At 34.2% G+C, this 23,615-nt stretch overlaps 1 protein-coding gene across 2 annotated transcripts in view; it reads right to left on the reverse strand.

Annotated features, from left to right (window-relative positions):
- The window catches only part of ush2a (Usher syndrome 2A (autosomal recessive, mild)), a 412,815-nt gene that overhangs the window by 254,464 nt on the left and 134,736 nt on the right, over positions 1-23,615 (reverse strand). For both annotated transcript variants that reach the window (XM_087290677.1, XM_087290676.1), the window contains exons 23-30: positions 14,972-15,098; positions 12,443-12,544; positions 12,160-12,348; positions 11,645-11,775; positions 10,757-11,033; positions 9,400-9,603; positions 8,862-8,942; positions 4,157-4,342 (exon numbers count right to left, since the gene is read on the reverse strand). In XM_087290677.1, coding sequence (XP_087146803.1) covers positions 4,157-4,342; positions 8,862-8,942; positions 9,400-9,603; positions 10,757-11,033; positions 11,645-11,775; positions 12,160-12,348; positions 12,443-12,544; positions 14,972-15,098 — 1,297 coding nt within the window. The remainder of the gene's footprint in view (positions 1-4,156; positions 4,343-8,861; positions 8,943-9,399; positions 9,604-10,756; positions 11,034-11,644; positions 11,776-12,159; positions 12,349-12,442; positions 12,545-14,971; positions 15,099-23,615) is intronic.

The raw sequence follows: 23,615 nt of genomic DNA on the forward strand, positions 1-23,615 counted from the left end.
AACATGAAAATATGCAGATTCTGTTTGATTGGATATTTAAAAACGCAACTTATGAGATGGTAATTGTTTAATTTTATTGGTGGTTCCAAATATGCAATTGTAAGCTTGGCAAACAGTTTTGGAAAATTTGATGTTTCCCCAACTCAGACAGAATAACCGAGCATACTGCCCAAGAGGTGTTTCAAAGATTGTCACTGAGTGAAATTACTTGCCTTAAAGGGACTTTGGCTGTATATAATCAAATAATATTTTACCTTGTATTTTTTTTATATAGTTTCTTAAAGTCACTCGTGAGTTAATGTATAAAAAGAGATAAACAAACAAACAAATAAATAAACAAATATATATATAAATTACTTTATTTGTATTTTGTATATGTTATAGCTTGTATTGTTGTATTACTATTTATTTGTATGACCATTTATTTAATATTTTGTTTTTATTTAAATTTATTTACAGATGTATTAACGATGATTATTAATTAAAATTATATTAATACTTCAACTACTACTACTACTACTACTAATAATAATAATAAAAGTAATAAAAACAATAATAATTCTATATTTTATTATTATTTTATTTACAAAATTATATATGTGCATATACTGTATTCCTTTAAATTTATAATACGATTTATTATTTGATTTCTCAAAAACTGTTCTATGATTTATTTCCAATAACACACTAACATGCAACATATTGTTCAATTTTCAAACAAAAATTCATTTTATTTGAGTAAACTTTCATTTTTAAATGGGAAACATTAATTATTTATGCTGCAATGGTTTGTCAACAAGCTCTATATTAAAATTTAGCTAGAAAAATCCATACCAAAATTTGTGAAATAAGGGGAGAAATTAAAGAATTAATGTAAGTTCATAGATGATTTTCATATAATATATGTTGAAGTCTTTATATAAGTATATAAACTTTAATTAAATACATGTTACGCTTAAAAAAAGTCACTCAAAACTAAGCATATATTTATTAACATAGACAACATGTTATGGGGATTAAACTAAAATAATATATCACCAAGTACATAAACAACGATACATGAAAATGCTTTGTGTTACAATCACAATAAGTTTGGCAACTTTAAATATCAGTTACAAATCCTATAAAACCATCTCAATACAAATGCCATTCATTACCAACACATTCAAAGTGTAAATACTACAGATAAATAACGGTGCTGTTAAGATTTACGAATGAGAACACACAGCCTCAGCAAGTGTGGCTTTTAATTCATTTTTAGACTTTAAAGCTGGATTTATTTTGGAAATTTGTCATCTAAAAATAAAGGCAGGATCCACTTAATGGAGTGTATGAGTGAATCTTTGGCCGACGTCCACTGTATCCATGTAGCAGACAGATTTTGGAAGAGTTGGAAGGTAAACACCCCAGCCGAGCTGTAATTGGCCAGGTAAGAGTAACTTCTTTTTTTTTTTTTCTTTCTGTCAGACGTCTTTTAATTCAATTAAGAGCCTGACCCGCTCTCCTCTCGTTACCCACTCATTTGCTTTCGGAGTTTTTATCTGCCCGTGTAATTCCGCTTTTGGTGTCACGGCTATCATAAATTAGTGCGGCTTAGGCTTGCGCAGGTTGAAGCGTGCCAAGAACAAGGCAAAAAAAAGAGATCTTCTTGTTTCTCTTTGCCCAGAGACTGAGTGTAGCCACAGTGATTGGTCATCTAAGAACGTAATCGTTGTTTCAAGATCCTCATTTGTTCTTTGAAGTAATTACAAGTAACCAAGCAGATTTTCAGACTATAAACTTGCAATGTCACATAGGGAACACTGTCGTGACTACACAATGTAGGGAGCATTAGTGCATTGTGCTTTTAAAGGGAAAGTTTACTGAAAAACAAAAACTGTTTTATTTATTCACACTCTTGTCATTCTGAACTTGTATGACGATGTCTTAGAAAGCACACAAAAAGAGATATTTAGAAAAATGTCTGAGCTGCTCTCTTTCATTATTGAAAGTAAACAAAGATCAGAGACTGCCAAGCTCCCCCCCATAAAAAAGGTTTTCATAAAACTTGTAAAGTTCTGAGTTTTAAAGTTACATGATAGCTCAGCGCAAAAAGCCTTTTACTGAAAAATGAACAGTAAGCATTTATTTAAATTCAAACAAGTGGATTTCTGTTACTCCTTGTGAAAAGATGTGTGCTGAATCTGCACATGTATTTACTCCAAACCTTAAAAGTATATTCTTATTAGGGTTGGGCGATGTCGACCAATTTGGCATCGTTTTATGTCTAATGTGACACATCGTGATGGACGATGACATCGTTGTCATAGGCTGCGGGGAATTAATTATTTATGAATAATTAATCAATTCACAATTAATTAATTATTTGTAGCCTATCGTTTCAACAACCTGACCTGCATGGTCTTTGTTTAACCCATAACCAAACCATAAATAAATAAAGTTTCGCACAAATTACCACCTGTCAATCACTTTTTTTCTTGGCACTTTGGCATGAAAAGGCAGAGTGATCTGTGTCATTATAATGGCGTTGACAAACTTGAATGGTAAAAAAGGTGCACAACCATCAGGAACCGTCTGATGTGCACTGTTTTCTGGGATCTTGTGCTCCAAGCAACCACTGACTGCTGGTGTTCAGACGTACATTTATGACAGTGTGTGCATTTTCAGTGGTATAGTGTGGAAGGAGGGCTTTTCAGAAATGCTAGGTGAAACGCCAGTGTGGATAGGATCAATTTCGCTCTAACATGCCATTTTAAAACTAAGACTTATCAGTGTAAACGGGGCTGTGTGTCTTTTTTCACGACTTGGTTGCTGCTGCAACAGGATCAGGCTGGAGGATCGCGATGCCGGCTCAGGATCGTGATGTCTATCAACCCAACCCTAATTTTCATCTTGCAATAACTAATATTATTAACATTAAAAGTACACTTTCATTATGGTTTTTAACACACTTAAGTACGCTTTTAAAAACAGTCCTTTATAATAATGTTATATAATAATGTTATGAAACATATTTATGTTTCAAATGCTTGTTCTTAAAAACCTTATTTAATATATTTTTAAAGTTTTTGTATGTATTTTATATTATTTTTTTTTCAGCTGACTAGCTAATGTAAGATCCTTAATACAAATTTGAATTGTATTGTTGCTTGATATTACTTTGAAAAATAATGTTTTTTTTTATTACAAATGTGTAGTTACAAATAAAAGCTATATTTTATTTTAACCAAATTGCTTTTCAGTACATTCAGCAGCAGATTTTAAATACACAATAAAAATATTTCATTTAAAAATGTATATTTAAGTTGCAATAAGTCAAATAAAACACTCTACAGTTCAGTATTTACAGTAAGTTTACTAATATAAGCTTACTGTATTATATTTGAATAAAAATGTAGAATAGACTCAATTTCGTCAGCAAAAATATTAAATCTAGTTCATTCAGAAGTATTATCTTTAAAAGACCTCTGTAAAAACAAAAACTTTGGATTAAAAGTTGTATATTTAAACAGATATGTCCAATAACTTGTGCTTTACTTTTTTCAGGTCTTTATATAAACTTATTCTTTCATATTTGAATATAACCATAAAATATCACTTAATGAAGTCTGCAAAAATAATACATTTAGTTAATCTGTAAGCATTATCTTTTAAAGACCGCTGTAAAAACAAAAACCTTGGATTAGAAGTTGTATATTTAAACAAAAATGTTCCATAACATGTGATTTACTATTTTTTTTGTTTGTTATCAATTTGGAAATGCATAATGCAAACTTTCAAGGTTCAAAACTTAACTGCAGTTTAATAAAGTGACTTTTATTGAAGTTCTTAAGTGTTTGAAAGAATGTCAGTACCAAAAATTAACAATGATCTACCAGCACTTTTTATTTTTGTATCGACAGTGTAAGAGAGTCTTTATTTTGGACATTTCAGATCAGACTAAAATTACAGTAAATTCAAAATATACACAACATATATAAAATAAAATAAAAACTTGTTTCCCCTTCAAATTCATGCCATCCTAAACAATCAACCTTTAATGTTAAGTACATTTTTTTCAAGCTATTAAAACAGTCCAGGGGTCTGAGAGCCCAACCAGCACACAAGGGTTAAAAGGTGTCAGTGGCGAGCTCCAGGCGGACTGCGCGGCCCTTACCTGTCAGGTGCTGAGAGTGGGGGAAGGTGGCGCTGATGGGGGACGAGGAGGGACGGTCCCGGCTGTACGCTTTCAGTACGTACTTCTCAATTACACCTCTGACCTCAGCCGGCTCCTCCCAGCTCACCTCCACGCTCGAACCATTTACACTGCCAACTCTGGAGGGAGGCAGCACACTTTGTGGAACTGTATAGGAAATAATAGGAGAGCGAGAGAGAGAGGAAAGAAAAAAAACAGGAGAGAGAAAGAGGCAAAGTAAGGGGGAGGAGAGGAACGAGAGAGGGTGAGAATCCAATTGGGAAGGAGAGAAAGTGTGTGTCAGGCCAAAGAAAAGCAGCACACACATTTCTCACTTTTAATAGACACAGTAAATCATATCTAACCATTAGCATAAATACAATTTATTAGAGTTGTAACTTTTTCAGCACTGATTTAATATGACTGTACATCCCGCGTTCATTCTGGGCTATATTTCACACCCATCAAACGACGGACTTGCTTTCTCTCCAGGATTCACATTTTAGGGGGCATAAATAAAAGAGTCAAACATATGCAGAAATGCAACAAGCATCATTTATGATGTGTCACGCACTACAGGATCTCTTTAACGCTCGTTTATACAGTCAAAACAAGCCAGACGTTGGACGTATGTGATATATCCATCAGTGGACCGCTGGTTTGACCTATAATGCGGAGTATACAAATTTGAGGAAGAAGTTATGATTCATCATCTGAACCAATTGGAATGGTTTTACAAATTACCGAGGTGGTTTTAAGCAAATAACACTGCTGCTGAATGGCACGAAGTGAATGTGTAACTACTCTATACAGAAAAGAGGAAAGGAAATGTGACAGAATAAATGGGAAATGAAATTTACCATGTTTACTTTAATGCACACTTCTGGAGTTATTGGGAATGATTTATAAAGGACATACTTTAAAGAAAATAAATAGTTTGTGATGTTGATTCTTAATAAAATTAACTACATAGAAAATATTTATTCTTAGCACAGATTTAAGATTGTGTTGTTTTAAATGTTGTCTAATTAGTGTTCTGAACTCTAAACTGTATTTTGTATATGGCGCATCAAGTTAAAAAAAGTTGATTGCTGATAGGGAGAAAAAGCAGGTAAAGGGTCAAATAGCTGTTTTATGGAAAATAAAAAAAATAAATTAAATTAGACAAAATTAAATTACATTAAAACAAAACAATGCAAAGCAAAAAAAAATAAAAATAAATAAATAAATAAATAAAATAAAATGGATTAAAATTGCTTGGTAAATAAAAAGCAAAATATACTATAGCCCAACATACAGTAGCTATATATATATATATATATATATATATATATATATATATATATGTAAGTCTATATGCATTATATACATTATATATACATACATCTATAATTAACTATTAAAGGGATAGATCCTATAAAAAAATTAATTCAATTACTATTTTCTCTATGTTTGAAGAAACTTGTAACCATTGACATCCATAGTAAGAAATACAAATACTGTGGAACTCAATAGTTACCAGTTTCCAGCTTTGTCAAAATATCATCTTTGTGTTCAAAAGGAGAGAAAAGTTGAGTGAACTATCCCTTTAACCATAGTTTTGAATACTTCAACATCTCAATATGGACACTACTCTCTCTCTCTCACTCTCTGCCCCTCCTTCTCTCTCTCTCTCTCTCTCTCAGCGCCTTCATCTGTAATAAGGCAGTGTGTGCGATGCACGCTTTCACCGAGAGCTTCACGATAAGCTATCTGCAAGCACATCTCATCTTCTTGACTGCTACATATATTGTGCAGATAAGTATAAAATGGGTCGGCCTGAAAACTATGACACAAACAAATATCAGTATGGAGCCTGCAGTGCTGGCTACGTTGCAGGTCTTTTGGTCTCAGGTGAGAGAGTAAGGAAGTGTGTGCTCAAAATAAATGACTGTTAAGTACAAATAGTAGCCTGAATATAAATTGTCTGTTTTTTTTTCAAAAACTAAAAATATGTAATCTGTAAAATAAGCATGAAGTTATATTTCAGTTCTGGGCATTATATTATATTATATTATATTATATTATATTATATTATATTATATTATATTATATTATATTATATTATATTATATTATATTATATTATATTATATATAGGGGGACACGTGGCTCAGTGGTTAGCACTGTCACCTCACAGCAAGAAGGTAGCTGGTTTGAGTCCCGGCTGGGTCAGTTGGCATTTTCTGAGTGGAGTTTGCATGTTCGATGGGTTTCCTTTATGTGCTCCGTTTTCCCCCATAGTCCAAAGACATGCGATATATGTGAATTGAATAAACTAAATAGGTCGTAATGTATGTGTGTGAATGAGTGTGTGTAGATGTTTCCCAGTACTGGGTTGCAGCTGGAAGGGCATCCGCTGTGTAAAACATATGCTGGACAAGTTGGTGGTTCATTCCGATGTGGCGACCCCTGAGAAATAAGGGACTAAGGCAAATAAATTAATGAATATAATATATAGCAGGTCAAACTGACCCAATAAAAAAACATAATTGAATTATTTTTACACACATTGTTCAACACCTTAAACTGTGCATACATCCTAAATGTCTCTAAATGAGAAAATCAATACATTAAAAAAAAATACATGGTTAATTTTGTGGTAAAAATTAAAATTAAAATGAGGTCAAATTAAATAGCAAAATAATGTAATTACGGAATTAAGAGCCACTAAATCAGATGGAATGTGTGAATGATCAGAATAAGACAGTCTCTCAGGATTGTTCAGCAACATGTGTATGAAAATTGAAACTTGAAGTTTATCTGCTTCAAGAACAACACCCTCAGATTAGTGTCAATTTTCACACATTACATTCAATTTACATTTGAATAAATTGAAAATGCGTGCCCCTCTACACTTGCAACATGCAATTTGTTAACAATATTTATTTTCTTGGTCAGTGCCAGGGTGTGTATGGTTAAAATAAAACTTCTAATTTAAATGATTTTAAAATGCAATCTATACAGATATTTCAGCAGCCATTATTCCAGTCTTTAGTGTCGCATCAATAAAAAAATTTTTTTGGCGCCCCAGATACTTTTGTTATTATCAGTGTTGATTAATTTGTGTGTGTGAAACAGTATTCATGTGAAATTAGAAATCTTTTGTGACATTATATATGTCTATATTGTTACTTTTGATCAACTGGATGCTTCTATGCTGAACAAAGCAAACAAACAAAACTCACTTAAATATAATGTACAGTTAAAGTCAGAATTATTAGCCCTCCTGAATTATTAGCCCCTGTACACTACCTGACAAAAGTCTTGTCGCCTATCCAAGTTTTAGGAACAACAAATAATAAATTGACTTCTAGTTGATCATTTGGTACAAGAAGTGGCTAATATGAAAGGCAAAGGCCTCTAGATTACGCTTATTTTACCAAAATAACATATGATCATGCCTTGATTTTCAATTACTTAATTAGTCTTGTCACTTTACAAAAATAAAAGAGAATATAAAGTCACGGTGCAGTGGAGAAAGAATAAATATTGTATATGACTCCCATGAGCTTGGAGGACTGCATCCATACATCTCTGCAATGACTCAAATAACTTATTAATAAAGTCATCTGGAACGGCCAAGAAAGCGTTCTTGCAGGACTCCCAGAGTTCATCAAGATTATTTGGATTCATCTTCAATGCCTCTTCCTTCATCTTACCCCAGACATGCTCAATAATGTTCATGTCTGGTGGCTGGGCGGGCCAATCCTGGAGTACTTTGACTTTCTTTGCTTTAAGGAACTTTGATGTGGAAGCTGAAGTATGAGCAGGATCGCTATCCTGTTGAAGATTTTGCCCTCTTTTGTGGTTTGTAATGCAATGGGCAGCGCAAATGTCTTGATACCTCAGGCGGTTAATGTTGCCATCCACTCTGTAGATCTCTAGCACGCGCTGAGTGTAACCCCAAACCATGATTTTTTCTTTATCAAACTTGACTGATTTCTATGAGAATCTTGGGTTCATGCGGGTTCCAATAGGTCTTCTGCAGTATTTGTAATGATTGGGATGCAGTTTAGGAGAAGGACAAATCTACCTTCTGCCACTTTTCCAAATGATCAATTAGAAGTCAAGTTGTTACTTTTACAACTGGGATCAACAACAACAAGACTTTTGTCAGGTAGAGTATAGTATTTTCCCCAATTTCTGTTTAACAGAAAGTACATTTTTTATCTTTGCCGTGACGACAGTAAATAATATTTTACTACATCATTTTCAAGATACTAGTAATTAGCTGAAAGTGACACTTAAAGGCTTAACTAGGTTAATTAATTAGGCAAAGTTAGAGTAATTAGGCAAATCATTGTATAACAATGGTTTGTTCTGTAGCCAATCGAAAAAAAATATTGCTTAAGTGGGTTGATATTATTGACCTTGAAATATTTTTTTTTTTTAAGTTAAAACCTGCTTTTATTCTAGCCGAAACAAAACAAATAAGACTCTCTCCAGAAGAAAATAAAATGAGAGGAAATGCTGTAGAGTGTAGAAAATTCCTTGCTCGCTTAAACATTATTAGTAAATATTTGTAAAAAAAAAAAATTTAATAAATAAATCACAGGAGGGCTAATCATTTTGACTATAACTGTATGTATTACTCATTAAGGTAAGCACATATGCAAAGCCTCCACTTAGCTTCTACGGTACTTTACCTGTCTCTCTGCTCCGCCCACGCTGCCACGGCCCACCTATCCAACCTCCTTCTCCAGATGCCATCACTCTGTACAAATACTCTGTCCACAATAAGAAAAGAAATCTATTAAATGCATTGTCTCATATTAACAATTGGGAGTTATTTCAATAAATGCTTTTGTAAATCTGTTGTGCGAACACAAATGTTTCTCTCTCCATCTGAGCTCTACCTCTGCTATATTTGTCTGTGTGCATTAGCTAAGGTGCAGTTCTCAACAGTTTCGCAGTACTGCTGATGAAGGGGAAAGCGGTAGCTGTTTTAGATATGACCTCTCCGTGCCCCTGGTGTCGTGTCTGTGCTGGACAATATTATGTTGTTCTTCTGTTCGGTCTTTACAACAACAAACCCTGAGCAGAAAGGACAAATCAGGCCAAACAATCGCCTGACACAGAGACGTGGCAGGCAACACGAGGCCAAAATAGCTGCGGGTCAATGAGGCTTGGCTACTGCGCTGCTGGGGATGTGCTTGCGAAAAAGGGCTCGGATGCTGCTTTTACCCGTGAAGGGCTGCAGTGTCAGGTCCTCTGCGCTCCTGTCTCTGCCCGTGTACACCAGAATGGAGTCGTTTCCCCTGCAGTTAACGCTGGTGTCAGCTGACAGGCATCCATCCAGATTGACTCTGACAGCACTGCTGGACACGGCCGCCAAGCTCACGACAGGCCCGCGCGCCAATCTAACATCCCTGATGCAGCCGCCAAAACCTGCGAGCGGCACAGAGGAGAACAGCGAAGAGAGACAAAGAGCGAAGGAGAGACAAAGATGTTTTCTGAACTGGGTCAATTAATCGTAAACAACAAAAAGTGTCAGTTAACTCTGGATTGAGGACACTTTTATCAGTTTTGAAATACATACTACATATACTATATATATATACATACATATATATATATACATACATACACATATATATATATATATATATATATATATATATATATATATATATATATATATATATATATATATATATATATATATATATATATATATATATATATATATATATATATATATATAGCCATTTGATTGGTAGATTAAACCGGGTTAGTAAATTCATTATTGTTGAAAATATATTTGAAATGTATTATCCAATAAATAAATAAATGAAAGAGAAATCCAATGTCTATTTCAAATGTTCTATATATTATAATTAAAACAAAACACTATTAATTTAAATATTTATCAATTGATTTTAGATAAATACAATTAGATAAATACAATTACTGTTTCAAATGTAACAACATATTTATGTTGAATTGAAATATTTAAACTGAAATAAAATTTTGTTGATTGATCTGCTGTATGTATATATATATATATATATATATATATATATATATATATATATATATATATATATATATATATATATATATATATATATATATATATATTATCTTTGTCATGATGAAAATAAAGATTATTTTGCTACAGATTTTTCAAGACAATTCTATACAGGTAAAAGTGACATTTAAAGGCTTAAATAGGTTAATTGTTAACTAGGCAGGTTATGGTAATTGGGCAAGTTTTGTTTTATTTCGTTTTGTTTTATGGTTATTGTATAACCATAGTTTGTTTTGTAGAATATCGAAAAAATATATAGCTTAAAGGGGCTAATAATTTTGAACTTAAAAAAGGTTTCTAAAAAATTAAAAACTGTTTTTATTCTAGCCAAAATAAAACAAATAAGACTTTTTTCAGAAGAAAAAAACATTATCAGACACACTGTGAAAATTTCCTTGCTCTGTTAAGCATAATTTCGGAAATATTTAAAAAAGAAAAAAAAAATGCAAAGGGGGGCTAATGATTTAAACTTTAATTGTATATCTGATATCAGATAAACCAGTTTCTCACCATGCAGAAGGCTGTGTTTGTTCAGAGCAGGGTGTGTTACTCCAGGTGGGACGCCCCCAATATAAAGTGGAGAGCTGATGGTGAGAGGGCCGCCTGTGGCCTTCCTCTCCTGTTCGTACATGTCATTGAGACCAGCGCTCGCTAAATGTCCCCTCTTCAGGACACTCAAAGTGTTCCAGCCCCCGTCACAGTAGGAGAGACCCACCCATACACTCAACTCCACCGTCTGCTCACCCCAGCGCAACACCCAGAAGAGAACTCCACCCTGCAGCTCCGCCTGGATGACAGAAACACACACGTGTATTTCAGCAAAAACAATAATTTTTACAAATATATTATTTAAATTAATAACAATTAATGCTAGAATTGGTGCTAGTATTAACTGCAACATCGAGTAGGTACTTCAATTGATCCAGACAGGGCTATCATCAACCCACAACGCTGAAAATACCAGACTATACACACACTTCACTGTATTTTTTTTTAGAGGAAATGAACACTATGACTTAGTTAATACCAAAAAATGTTGTTCTTTTCTAACAAATATTTTTGATTAGAGGTGCAAATTTTTGACAAATATGTTTTATATAGTATAAAAATGTTTTTATGTAGTACTCTGAAATACATGAAGACCTTACTACATTAGTTACATTACATCATTTATAAAAACAACAAAAGCACAACAAGAGCAGTAAAACATTTTAAAATGAAAATAGAAAACAATTCATAATTTGTTTTGCTGACAAAAAGTTGTAGTTTTACTCATAAACAGAATTAATTGTTTGACCGGAGTTTAAGTGTAATACCAAAACTTTCATTTGTTTTGCATTTAATAAAATGTATGAATTTGTGTATGATTACATTTGCTTCAGATTTGAGCAAACTTACCAAAATGAAGTCTTTTCCATCTATATCATAGGCAAACAACAGAAGCGCATTTAGCTGATCGGTTTTGAACTCAAATGATATTTCAAAATAATATCCACCAGTCAGTATTTCCGGCTTGACCTTCAAAAACCCTGAATAAAATCAAGAAAGAAAACGAGTTAAACAAACCTCAACATTAAAGAGGATCGTTCACCCAAAAAAGGAAATTTACCCATTATTTACTCAGCCTAGAGAGTTTCTAAACCTTTATGAGTTTCTTTTTTCTGTTAAACACAAAAAAGTTACTTTGAAAAATGTTAGAAATCTGTAACCAATGACTTGCATAGTAGGAAAAACAAATACAATATAAGTCAATGGTTAGAGGTTTCAAATATTTTTTTTAAATAACTTCTTGTGTGTTGAACTGAAACAATTCAATCAGCTTTGTGTGATGACAGAAGTAAATAATGACAGACGTTTAAGTTTTCGATGTACTTTCCCTTTAACTACTAAAGACCAGACCCCAAGAAAATTACCATGTCCAAGGAAGTACGCCCCATTTTCAGAAACAGCAGGACAGCCCTCCCAGCTTTCATACGTCTCATGTGTTTCTAGTGCAGATTCCCAGTCCAGAGGTTCCCAAGCTTCATTAGTGCCACTGGATTTCTGAACCAAAACATCCCTCAAGCACCCAGCAAACCCCTGTTGCACCAGCTTTGCTTGCCCTGTATAGAGTATATAATATATTGTTTAATATACACTTTTTGATTCAGTTTTCTACTAAAGTACCCTTCCATAGAATATTCAGAGATCAATTACCAACGTCTTGTCTCAGAATAGTGAAATTCTCTGGAATCCCTCCTATAAAGACCCCAGTGTTCTGCCCGATGATGGTGCTCCCACTTGTAGCTGATGCTGATCCTGTTGGAGAATAAAATATGACCTGATACCCCTGAACACGTGCCAATGCTAAATCAATACAATAATGTTCTTCTGGGACTGTTCCTGGCGAGCCCAATAATCAGAGCAGGGAACAGCACTATTTTTAACTTTACTGTTTCAGTGTTGGGTACTCTTAAAAAAAAAAAAATAAAAAAAAAAATAAAAAAACATAACATACTGTAGAATTTTAAATCTGTGATAACCAGCGTGTGCTTTATATGAAATCAATTTTACATTATTATCTATGTATTATATTATTTTATTATATTATATTATTCTATATGTTATGTTTTTAGTTTTTTTTATTGTTTGTTTCGCATTGATAATTTCAGTTGGTTATATAATTGGTTATATAATTGGTTATATAATGGTTATATAATTCATTTTTGTTTATTATTATATTAACCCATTTCAGCCCAACAACAACAAAGTTTATTGCTGAAGGAAATAGCTAGTTTCCTTTTATGTGTAATTTTCTGCATATGATCCATGTTTCTCAATCACATGCAAACAAACAACCAAATAAAAGATTTCAAGAAAAAAAAAGAATCAATGTACTTCGTGTCACATGTTGCCTTCAACTTCTTACCCTTAATTCCAGAATGCAAAATGGATGCAAACCCACCCAAATAAAGACAATTTTCATGTTACTAAAATTAGTTTTTTGTTCACAAAAGTATGGCAACATAATTATAAAGGTTGCCAGATTCATCCAAATAAAACAAATTTTTTAAAAGATCTATAGTTTTTTTGTAAACTTTGTCAAAAGTTCAAGCGGCAACTATAGTTGCCAGTGGGCAAATACCTTGTCGAATATAAATAATGTGGAATTAGGGAATAATGTGTTAACAAGTTAATAAATCAAGGTTATTGATCTTGTTTAATGATTTTTGCTTTCATAATAACCCATCTAAACATAACCTAACCATTTAACTGATTTCTTTACTTCAAAGTAGCCTTTTTTTGATATACAATTTGATATACAGCAATATCCTTAGAGTAAAATCAACTTCTTCCACTGGCCCGACTCCTACCAAGAGTAACACAACACTGAAGCAGAGTTAAAGTGCTGAGTGAACAGAGAATAATAAACTCCTGCTGTTAAAAAGCAGAAATTCAGTCACAAATTCAGTCACAACCTTAGACCCTGCTGTCCACAAAAACATAGGTTTTTGTCTAATTTCCATATTTTTTCTATATAAAAACACAGTATCAGGTCACTGAAACCCAAATTTTTCTATTTTTTATCTTTTCATATAAAAAAATGGGGGTTCATATAAAATGGTTTTCTAATTTTAAATATAATAAATGTGTTTTTGAATACGAATTGATCTGTTAAAAGCATGCCAAATGTTCTCCTCCTATTTAAATTTTACATGAAACGGTGCTTACAACTCATTTGCCCACTGGCAACTATAATTGCCGCATATTCAAATAAGATTTTCTTGAAAAAAAATTTAAAAATCCAAAACTTGAGAAAATAAATGCAAAACATGTTCATATCCGTCACTATTAACAAGGCTACATGCATGAAACATTTCATGCACAAATGGGTTAAAGGTTTATTGATTTGGTTATTTTTCTTGTTTTATTTCTTATTACTTGCTCTGCTTTTAGTGCTTTTCCAGTTGTTTAGTCTTATTTTGATGGTGTTTCCTGAAATGTTCCTCTCCACTGATATGAGGATATGTCTCTATATTCAAGGTCTTGTGGCCTGATGTATAATAACATTTGTTATGTTTGTGCTGTTAAAGCATGAGAGCGCACCAAAACACATGCAACTAAGATTATTCAATAAACCCTGCTGTTTTATTATCAACACTACTTCTGCTCTTCTCTGGCTTGCTTCCACAATTCAGTTGAATACTGTTTAACAGGTTTGGATATTGGAAACTTTTCTCACTTGTTGTCCGAATACCTGGAGAAACTGACATTTCCTAACTAGATCTGGCATCCAGGGCTGGATGTTATTTATCTGAAGACTATGATCTAACAATACTTTTACATTACTTTCCTTTAAAACACATGTAGCAACTTTATAAAAAAGTGACTTTAGTTAGTAATATATTACTTTTTTCTCAACATTGACTGTTATATTCTGGTTTGAGTCGAGCAGATAAAGTCATATTACTCCAATAGAGTGACTGAGATAAAGCAATCCTCCCTCTGGAAGGAAAAAAAAATCCCCTGAGACAGGAAGCTTCGCACCTCCAGTCTTAATTGAAATGTAAGTTCAGAAAAGCAGAGGCTTCTTTGGCCTAATTATTCTAATCACACAAAGAATAGCAATGATTAACCTTGATAATTCCTTGCTTGAAATCTGTTCAAGTGGGGTTTCGCAGGCACCAAATAAGCGAACAGGACAGGGTGAGGGTCTATGAATATCATATGTGTGTGCGCATTTACCGCTGTATTGATTGTCCACAATGATTGTTCCCACGGCCTGCTTCCTGGTAGCGATCAGATGGTGCCACTGGTTGTCATTATAGCGTCTACCTCCATCGTTGCGAGGGCTGAGGGCCACGGCTGAGGCCTAGCATCAAAGGCTGAGGGTTAATCACTCGCTCATCATGAACACAACGCACACACTGCACAAATGATGGCTGATCAGCAGCTTTAGGAGGAGGAGATGTTCAGCAGTTCAGCTTAGGGAGAAAAATGTATGCACATAAACTAATGCGGCGTAAACACTTTTAGTATGAAAAAATCATGGAGGATTTGCACATTGAATGTAAGTAGGCTTATAGTGGTATAAAAATGTCTTGTTGCAATTAAAAGCTTTTATAACAGCATACAGTATTATCACGATATTGACATAAGCTGCAAAAAGGTTACTTTAAGACGTATAAAAAAACAAAAATGACTTAAATGTGTCACTTTATTGTATGCTCATGTTCAGATCAAATTTTTAACCAGCTTAAATTGCAAAAGTATTATAAAGTACAATAGGTAAAACTTTGCAATACAGTATAATTAGTAACTATTGCTTAATAGGTAAAAATTAAGAGTAAAAAAAGGCCTGATTTATAACAATTACTATGTTAATATTAGTTTAAAAAACTGAAATCATTAGTTATTAATAAAATGATTATGCTATAGATCATGACTATGATTTTAACAAGTTATTAGGCATTAAGTAAGCAGTGATGGAAAGAGTACTGAAAAATCATACTTAATTAAAAGTACCATTACTTGCCAAAAATGTAGTTCAATTGAAAGGATCTGTTGTAAATATTACTCAAAGTATGAGTAAAAAGTATCCCTTTTAAAAAAATCAAGAGTAGTGAGTATTATGCTGGAAAAGGTTGATGTGTTTACAATTTGTGCATGTGTGTGTCAACGTAACATTCTGTAGTGCATTTAGTTATTGTTTAAGGCCATTTTGGTCATCTTTCATCAGTAACGATCAGTCAAACAGTCTTTGGGTCATTGCAAGTAAAGTATCTTCTAGGACACTTTTAATGCTTCCAAAAAGTTTGTTGCATGTCTTAAGCTACAGTAGTTAAGAATGATGCTACTGTATTTACTTTCGATGTGCGATTTGATTGGACAGGAATCACATGACAGATTCTAATCCCCACAGACAGGAAATAATAAAGTAGTGACTGCAGGCTGAAGGAAAGCAGTGGAGTAAATGTACAGATGCTGCACTAAAAATGTACTCAAGGGAAAGTAAATGTACACATTTTTAAAACTACTCACAGTAATTTGAGTATTTGTAGTTTGTTAATTTACACCACTGTAACCAAGTAATTAACATCACCTTAGATTGACAAAAGCTTTTGTAGTTTCATTGTGAGTTTAGTTGAACAAGCTAATGTTAACTTATAGAGCCGTATTGCACAAAATGAATGTACAATAGCTCTAAAAATAGTCCCAGATTTATTAATCAATTAATATTGCAGCATGTAGTAGGCAACATTAACACGGAATTGTTAATGTTTGGACTTGTAATCTATTATGAACACTAACATACATCTAAATATTCTTAAAAAGCACATTATCACTATTGGGCTTGTTTATTATCACAATACATTGAATTGTTGAATGTTGGCATATTTCTAATTGTAAGTAATGTAAAATGATTGGATTGTTTGTAAAATAATAGTTTTTGGCAGTCTTTGCCTTTTTCAAACCAGGAAAGGTTCACGAGTCAGAATTCAAATTAGGACACCCAAGACACAATAGCACCATACTGGGGGCATCAATGTTGGGAGCAACAGTGACAACATTTGCTTTTTTAATGTAAGAAACACTCACTATCCTTCAGCTTAGTCCCTAATTTGTCAGGGGTTGCCACAGCAGAATGACCTGCCAATTACTTTTGCATATTTTATGCAGTGGATTCCAGCAGCAACCCAGTACTGGGAAACACCTAAATCTCTCTCTCATTCACACACACACTCATTCACTATAGCCAATTTTGTTTACCCAATTCACCTATTCCGCATGTCTTGGGACTTTCTGAAACCGGAGCACCTGGAGGAAACCCAGGCCAACACAAGGAGAACATGCAAATTCGACACAGAAATGCCAACTGGTCCAGAGGAACATACAAAAACTAATGGTAAAGCAAATGCATTTTTTTATATTTTGGAAAAAAGTTGAAAGATTTAAAACCGGTCAGACCGGAAACCAGCAGACAGATGGACTGAATGATGAATAGAACAACAGAAAAACCAACTAGATGATAAACAAAATGACAAACAGAAAGACAACACAGATAGAAAAGGTAAAAGATATAAGATGGTGGAAAGAATCATAGAAAGAACAATGAGCTGAATGACAAGCAAGATGAGATGACAGAATGAAAGACAGCAGCAAGAGGACAGAACAAGAAGCCAAAAGGGCAGAATGACAGATATACAGAACAACAGACAGAATGATTGACAAACTAAACAATTGATACAGAGAGAAAAGACAGAATGACAGGAAAAAAAACTATAGGTGGAGATAATTTATCCAAAAAATTTTTTTAAACATTTTAATTCACAAGGAAAAATTAGATATAGTTAAAAATATTGCAATGTTGGACAACACTTGTACAGTTACTAAGTAAAAAGTAAAGGGTCACCACAACTGGTCATGCTGACATACAGTACACACAGAGCTAACTTTGACCAGTTACCAACCAGTAGGTGGATATGTATAGGAGAAGTTGGAGAAGGAGTTGAAAAACTTGCAGCAGAATCCCTCTTGGCACAGAACTAAAGTCGTGGAGGAATTCTGCCCAGAGATAGGACATTCCCCAAAAGCAGTAAATTTCACGGGCTGGCACCATCAACATAAGATGGGGTTATTGTCCTGCTAAAATATGACATCATTCAGGTTCATACACTTAACAGCCTGACTGAGTGCTCTGCAGTGAAAGCACCGAGACACAAAGTATCGCATCTCCTCTTTGTGATGAAGATTTAATGATCAAATCAATATGTGTGTGGATGCTGGGGGAAGTCAGCCCTGTGATATGCTTACTGCGGGGAGAGAGAGAGAGAGAGAGAGAGAGAGAGAGAGAGAGAGAGAGAGATGGGAAGAAGAAACAGCTTCAGGGAGAAACCGGGACAGACACAACACTGCATTCCTATCCAGCCTCCCTTTGAAAGTATTCAATGGGGCTTCTTTACGATTGGAGATCAATTCTGTCACAACAACTAAAAGCCTTTCGGAATAAAATCATCTGCCAGCAAGTTTAACTGCTAACTTTAATTATGCCAGCCTAAAATGTGTTTACAAAATGTGTTTATTTCACATGCTTGGAGACAAAAACATGCAACATCAATCTCGGTCAGTGAGATGAAGACCTGTCAATGACATCACGACCTGAACATCTGATGTAACGTATGCATGTTTCAGTCACATGCTGAAAACATCAGCTTGGGAATCCTAATGACTGAACCCCAAACGATCAGTCACAGCGTTCATCCATTTTAAGAAAACATTGCAGCAATGCTAGAGGATATTTGCACCACAAATCATCCACTTGCATAAGTTAATTGCTAATTACGCTCATGAATTATCAATTGCGTTTCATTTCAAGGGAATTTTTTTGAGGTAAACATGCAAATGCTCCTGAGATGTGCTTAAAGAAATGGCCCATCCTAAAACAATACTCTGTCATTATTTACTCAAACATTTTTTTTCTTCCTTGGAGCAAAATAAAGGAGAAATTCTGATATATAGCAAATTGCATATAGCCAATTGCAAAATATATAGCAAAATATATATATCCAATTGCCAATTTGCCCTTAAACTAAAACAATGCATCCTAAAAGCATGCAGCAAAAGTCTAATGTATAATTTGGGAAACCAACTAAAATCAATTAATTAGCACTGAAAGTATCCTTCAGAAGACTTTTGCTTTCAGAAGAACGTATGGCTGCATTTTCTTTTTAAAATGGATGCTTGGTGGTGGTGGGGGGGGATTTATTTTCTCGCTTACCAGCTAAGTGCCAACCTACAGAAGAAGGAGGGTTGGTCAGTTGATTGGTCAGTCAGTCAGTCAGTCAACAGTGGCCTCTGATGGATTTACACGAGAACAGAGGGTGTGAACGGCACACGCGAGAAAAAAATTGAGATTTGAAAAATCATACATAGCAGCTTCTGGTGGATTCGCGAAAACTAAAAACTGCAAAAAAAAAAAAAAACTGCAAAAAAAAAAAAAAAAAAACATAGCTCCTGGGACGTATTTGGCAGTCTCTAGAAATGTATATATATGTACATTTTCAGAATGAGCCTGGGTTGGGATAAGTTTAAATCAAAAGCAAATCTAAAAACTGATTCAATTAAAATAGAATGATATAACAATGGAATGATACTATAGAAAAATTAAAATTGAACACCAATTTATTTAATCTAGAATGACGGAATGAGAACAATCTAAAAACAACCCCTTTTGGAGTGGATATTGCATGTTACTTTGCAAATCATTCCCATGATCAACAACAACATTATACACTAGAGCGAGCTAAAAGTATACCAGTTATAAAAGTCACCTATTAAAGGTGCAACAGGAGATCTTTCCTATTGATGTGAGCATGCTAACATTAGCCTGATAGGACTGAAAGCCTTCGTCCCACCCTGGAAAATCGCCAAAAAAGCCAATACACTGTTTGCCACTACATTCAAAATCACTACAATACTTATTTATAATATAAATACATAAATATATAATATTTATAATACCAAACTTAAAAAAAGAATGTGTGTTGTTGATATTTGAATGCCATTTTCTGTCTGAACCGTGTCCATAATGCGCATGTGACATAATCCTTTTTATAATTTGAAAGGCAGGTACGGTAATGTTCAGCCTGATGGTTTTAATTGGATGCTTTTAATTTTCTTGGTCCTATACCTTTTATAGAATATTAAAATACAAATAAATTCAGTTGAATGTAATGTAATGTGTATTCATATAGCACAATTATTGTGTATGGCCACACACCCAAAGTGCTTCACAGTCATGAGGAGGGTCTCTCCACACCACCACCAGTGTGCAGAATCCACTTGGATGATGCGACAGCAGCTACAGGACAATGGCACCAGTGCACTTACCACACACCAGCCATTTGTGGAATGGAGAGACAGTGATAGTCAATTCGGTGGATGGAGATGATTGGGAGGCCATGATGGGTAAGGGTCAATGGAGAGAATATGGTCAGTACACCGGAGTTATACCCCTAGACTTTATGAGAAGTGCCATGGAATTTTTAATGATGGTGCTTACTGACAGCATAGTGTGCCTTATTACAATACTGGGGCATTAGGACTCACACAGACCACAGGTTGAGTGTCTCTTGCTGGCCTCACTAACACCACTTCCAACAGCAACCTAGTTTTTCCATGTGGTCTCCCATCCTGGTACTAACCAGGGTCAGCCTTGCTTAGCTTCAACTTGTAACTAGTCTTGGGCTGCAGGATGATATGGATGTGGCTTCCTTTAATGATTGTTATCAGGATGCAAAGACTTTCAGCCAGCATAACAAAAAAAGTTTCTGAAGACAATCGCCTGCTACACCTTTAAGTTATCCTGTGACACTCTTGGAAGCTTAAAGACCCCTCAACCCCTGGTTGAGAAGCATTGCTTTAAATTGACTAAACTCACAACTTCAATAAACCAAAAAAGCAAACAACAAAAACATTTAGGAGAAACGGTTTTGTCGATATTCCTGGAAATCCCGCAAATGCTCACTTTAACCATAAAAACTAATGGCCAATGGAAAAGCGTGAGCATGGGGAAAAGAATTTACACACTAACACTCCAAACAGTTCATTAAAGATCTGTTCCACAGCAGTTCTATAGAAGCGGCTATAGGTTTTGGTGATGTAGTGCATGTCATTAACACAGTGAGCAGCATACTCTTGCTTAATAGCCCTTGAGTTTGTTTAAGATGAAATGGGCGCTGTCCGTGGTACTAATGCAACTAATCATGCCCATGGGCCTCGGAGAGACCTTCTCTCCTCACTGTATGCCTGGAAACCACTCATCACTCGCTTATCTCTGAGAAACTCCAATAAGGAGACGTTGGGATAAAAAAAAAAAACAGCATCATTTGTGACAGCCTTTACAGGAACTAAATACGCTTTCATGAGACAGTGTTTCATAAAATGCTCATTAATTTCATCATTAGAAAGAGTGTGTGGGGAAGCATACCAGTTCCCTGTGTCACGCTCAATTAGCATCCCATGGTGCTAATCCCATTAGAATTGTTGAATTCGTTAATGGGGGAACTAATGGGCATGCTATCAGGGGACATTAATTGGGCATGACACCACTTTTAGTTATAATTATCAAACTACCCAGACAAAATGTGTTTACGAATGCAAAACTGGCAGTATTCGGCAATGGCGCTTATTGGTGGGGAGAGTTTCTCGGTGGTCTCCTGGACACTTATGTGAAATCATCTTTCATGATTGCTTTCATCATCAGAGCAATAGACTCAACCCTGCATGCTAGTGCTGCAGCGTGCATAATTAGCATGCTATTGCTATTCCCCACCCAATGTCTGCGGGTAACGAGTTAATTGGTCTCAAACACTCTTTCAGTTGAAGTTTTTTTTTTTTTTTTAGAGAAGAACTTGATAGTCCATCCATCAAAATGCATGATTTTTTTTTTTTTTTGTCTGAAGAAGTTATTAGTAAAATAGATAAGTATATATCACCATTCTGGTAGGTAAGATAAGACAATTACTTTCATATTATTGCTGATGCAAAATTGGTCCACAATTAGGGCTCTATTTTAACGATCAGGCACAAAGTCTAAAAAGCACATGACGCAAAAGCATTAAGGACATGTTTAAATCCACTTTTGCTATTTTAAGGATGGAAAAATATACTCTATGCCGTGGCACATGGTCTAACAGGGTTGAGCTTATTCTCTTAATGAGTTCTGGCCTGGGTGTGTTTTGAGAATAAACCAATCAGAGTCCCATCTCCCATTCCCTTTAAGAGTCAGTTGCGTCGCACCATGGCGCATTTGCTATGTACATGGCGGACTTTGTAAGTGAAAAAATTAGGGTTACTTTGGTCTGAAATTAGCAACACATGATAGCAAACACATATTGCACCTTATTGCACCGGGTGTATGATAGGGCCCTAAAATTATAAGCTAAAAATAAAACAATCAAATCAGTCATGGGAAATTAGGCATTACAGCATTAGATCAAAAATACATTAGGTTTAAATTTTGTACTTTCAACAGGCTGGAGTTAAGTTATTTATTAACTATAACTTTATTTATTTTATTTTATTTTTTTACATTTTTTAAACATTAATTAAGACAAGTTGCAATGACAATACTGTCTGCTTACCATCTGCTGTCACTTTATTTCGATGGTCACCAAATAAACATACTACAAAAAATAAATAAATAAAAAATTGCAAGTACTTATCAACTATCGTATCAACTTATTACTAACCCTAACCCTAACGTAAAAGTGTACTAATGCTCTGAATTTGTTGAGATGTAGTGGGAGATGAAAATATATACAAATAAAGTTACATATGACATGCATTATATAGTCCAAAATAATCAACTAAATAAACTTTAGCTTTTAATAATGTCATATAACAATAGACACATGCAATTAAATATACAATGTAGAAGATGCTTAGATCAACTGGGCACAAGAGGACAAGAAAGACCAATGATATCTCACGGCAATTCGTAACTTTTTGATTTAGCGGCTAATTCGTATGAATTCGTTCAATCTAATTCTTACAATTTAGCACGATTTGCTTATCCTCCAATGACAGTTGGGTATAGGGGTGGGTTTTGATGTCATGTCTCCTTTCTAAAATCGTACATTTTTGTACGGCTGAACTCTTGTCAGAGTCGCTAAACTGGCAAAATGTAAAACAGTTACGTTTAAAGGACACATTCCTGTCAACACTCGGTGACTCTTTTGTCTTGATTTCTATGAAGGGAGGGGTCTACAGTTAGTAGGGGTGTGACGAGATGCCTACTCCAATAAATAAATGACAAATTGCAAAACTATTTTAAAAAATCAAAAATGCTTTTTTATAAATCAACTTGTAATAAATGTTATTTTACTTCTATTTTACTGAACTCTGAGCTGTAAAGGACATGTAAACACTGCAAAATATTTTGCTAGCATGTGAATGGAAAATAGTCTTTTATATATAACTTTAAATATTAGATAAATATTTGTTAATATATAAATGGAAAATAGATGTTTTATTCAACTGAAAAAAAATAAATCACAAAATGTAAAAAAATGTGTTTTTTTATTGTGATGAATGGTATTTTATTTCTATTTTAATTAATAATACTGTATGCCTTAAAGGACTATAAACTCTACTGACTGACTTGAACTCCTTACCACAAATTGAACTTAAAAAAATTATGTAATTTTTGATATGTCATTTAAAATTTTTCAGCAGTTTCTCTTTCATTCAGCAGCATTTCATTCATGCCCCCATGACTCACTCTGAGGTACTGGATGCGAAAATGAAGTAAGAACTGATAGGAGAGAGTTGTTTTAATTTATTTTAATAGCGTTAGCTGAATGAAAGGAGGACTTATGATTTTCCC

Source organism: Danio rerio, chromosome 17, assembly GCF_052040795.2.
Source record: "Danio rerio strain M-AB ecotype USA chromosome 17, GRCz13ab, whole genome shotgun sequence".
NCBI lineage: Eukaryota > Metazoa > Chordata > Actinopteri > Cypriniformes > Danionidae > Danio > Danio rerio.